The 2,682-nt window shown below is 31.7% G+C and overlaps 1 protein-coding gene across 1 annotated transcript; it reads right to left on the minus strand.

Annotated features, from left to right (window-relative positions):
- Window positions 1-6: 6 nt before the first annotated feature.
- Window positions 7-2,676, minus strand: LOC112453486 (DNA excision repair protein ERCC-6-like; the record flags this gene model as incomplete). Its single annotated transcript, XM_025014270.1, has 9 exons — window positions 2,529-2,676; window positions 2,083-2,321; window positions 1,465-1,772; window positions 1,328-1,396; window positions 1,102-1,231; window positions 770-922; window positions 451-578; window positions 236-390; window positions 7-50 (listed from the first exon to the last, which is right to left on the minus strand). Coding segments are annotated over exons 1-9 (1,319 nt in total), but the record flags the coding sequence as incomplete, so codon positions are not given.
- Between the last annotated feature and the right edge of the window lie 6 nt (window positions 2,677-2,682).

Consider the following 2,682-nt stretch of genomic DNA (forward strand, 5'->3'; position numbering starts at 1 on the left):
CTCAACAGTAATCGATGCGGTGTCGACAATCGTTTCACCGCTTGGCTCACCTGCAAAATAACAACATAATTTAATTAATGAAAAGAAATAATACGTTGACATTTGTAACTTTCTTGCAATAGACGTCTATTACGTCGATTAATTAAGATATATTAAATAAAAAAATATAATAACATACATGTAAATGTAAAAAAAAATAAATGGTAGTACTTTTACCCAATTAAAAATCAATTACCTTCGCTTGTGGATTACGAATCTTATGGCCTTCATCTAGAATAACATAATGCCACTGACTGGACACAAGCAAATCTTTGTGTTTGAGGACTCCGTTGTACGAAGTAACAAGTATGCCGCCAGTTTGTAGAGATTCTATCAAACTTTCTGGATCACCTAGATAAGAACATTGTAAATGCCATATTTTGAAGAATATATATAAATTAATTTACTTACCATTGTAACCACTAGAATGATGAAGCACAACAACTCTGAAGAAAGGCCACCATTCGTGAAAATGCTTCACCCATTGCTCCATTAAAGTAGCAGGACATACAACTATAGTCGGGCCTAATCCCCTGTACCTGTCGATCGTGGGTAGAATATTTATTTTTCAAACACATTAATGCATTTATATCATAAATATAATAATGAGCGTAAATAACAAAAATAAAACAATATTGAGAAGTCTAATTTCTTTCAAGAAAAGAAAAATTCTGCAGGTAAATATAAATTCTACATCAATCAAGAAATATGAAAGAAAGATGTGTAATACCTTCCGTTGTGAGAGAGCAATTCGCTACAATCCAAACCCGCGAGGAATGCAATAACTTCCACAGTTTTTCCTAATCCCATCTCGTCACTCAAGAGGCCTCCTAATTTACGACCATGTAATTCCCAAAGCCATTGAACTGCAATCCTTTGATACCTGTGTAGTTATAGAAAATTTATAATTAAAGTTATATCACAAAAATGTGTCTAATATTAGGCCAAATATTAAAGTAATCAATGTTGAATTGACTCTGATTCAAACAACTAATCGATGTCAGAGTAATTAATAAAAAAGCCTAAATATGAAACACAAATCTACCAAAATAGCACATCTACCTATATAATTTTTCCCAAATGCATAGCGGCACTTTAAAGAGAGTATTAATTTCGTGCATTGCCTCATCTTTGGGATAGGTGTTTGTTTCCACCCTCTGCTTGAATAGTTTATTATCTCCATCATCCCGAGCTGGATAAATTTAAAAAACAATAAGATTAAAATAATGAATAATAAAGCGATAACATAGTAAAAGGAATTCATCAATTAATTGTGAACGACATATACTTCTTTTTATGCGGGTATATCCTGATTTAACTGCAGTCTTTCTTCTTTTAGATGCCTTATCCTCCACGTCTAAAAAAGATTTCTTGTCAAGTATATCTCTTTTGAGTTTATCTAAACATAACGAATATTAATATTACCAAAATCCAGTTCATCGTCACTAGGAATGTATTCGCTTTCCGAACTGCTGTCAGCAATTGCTACATTGGAGTCTGCCTTATCTATACTTTGCGGAGTATCATCTTTGCTGTTCTCATGTCTGGACTTTTGACATTTTTTATTTACTTTTGCATCAGTACTAGGTAATTTTGTTTTTTTGACTGGCGGTGAATGATCTTTGTCAGGTGTCTTAGATGGTTTCTTTAATTTTTTCTTTTGCTCGGCAAGAGCAGCTTGCTGTTTAAAGTACTTCTCAAGATCAAACGATTGAGCACCTTTATTGGTAGTCCTAGAGTAATATAAAATGTAATTAACTATTATATATTTTATTGTTTAAAAATTACTTACAAATAACTAATTAATTCATTTTTTATTTAATTAATAGAGTAAGTTACATTTAACAAAAATTAAATAATTAATTAAACTGAAATTAAATGAAATAAATATCAAAATCGACAAATTAAATTGGTAGGCTGTCATTCAATTATTAAATGTAATTGGAAATTTGAATTATCTAAACTTTCTGAGCTTTATCAATTGTTATACTCAAAATTTAACTTAAATTACCACGAATAAAATAAATTTTTATTATGTTATACCCTTCTTTTTGCTCCAAAGTCGACTGTTTAAATACTGCTTCAAACGGAGTAATCTCTCCAATCTCGACCTGTTTTTGTAACTCTGCTCTATGATCCTCTTTGCCATTAGCTTCGACATTCCCTTCGGTATTCAATTCCACATCATTCTCTTGTATTTCATCGTTTGATTTCGTAGCAGTACATCTAATGTGCTCCGATACCTTTTGCAAAATGCTGTCTTCCGTTTTGACAGACACTATCTGTGGATATTAATAGATATATTAGTTCAGAAAAGAGAAGAAAGAATGAACGAAACCGTTTCATTATTTTAATATAATAGTTATTTATTATGCATTCATATATACTATATATGTATACTGCAATGTCAGAAATGTTGGTTCAACATGTGCTCAATTAGATTAATGCAGCGCTCTAACCTAAATGACTGATTAACATTATCTAATTACCTCTGGTAGATTATTTAGAAAATTATTTAACATGTTTCCTGAGTCGTCAACAAGACAGGACGCACTACCGTCGTTATTGCTTATCTCTGCCATGCTGTGAAAAATTGGGAATCACACAACGTTCCGCGCGACGTATATATGCGTTGCAACGTAT

Source organism: Temnothorax curvispinosus, unplaced genomic scaffold, assembly GCF_003070985.1.
Source record: "Temnothorax curvispinosus isolate PA1 unplaced genomic scaffold, ASM307098v1 QBEX01004404.1, whole genome shotgun sequence".
In the NCBI taxonomy this organism is placed as follows: Eukaryota; Metazoa; Arthropoda; class Insecta; order Hymenoptera; family Formicidae; genus Temnothorax; species Temnothorax curvispinosus.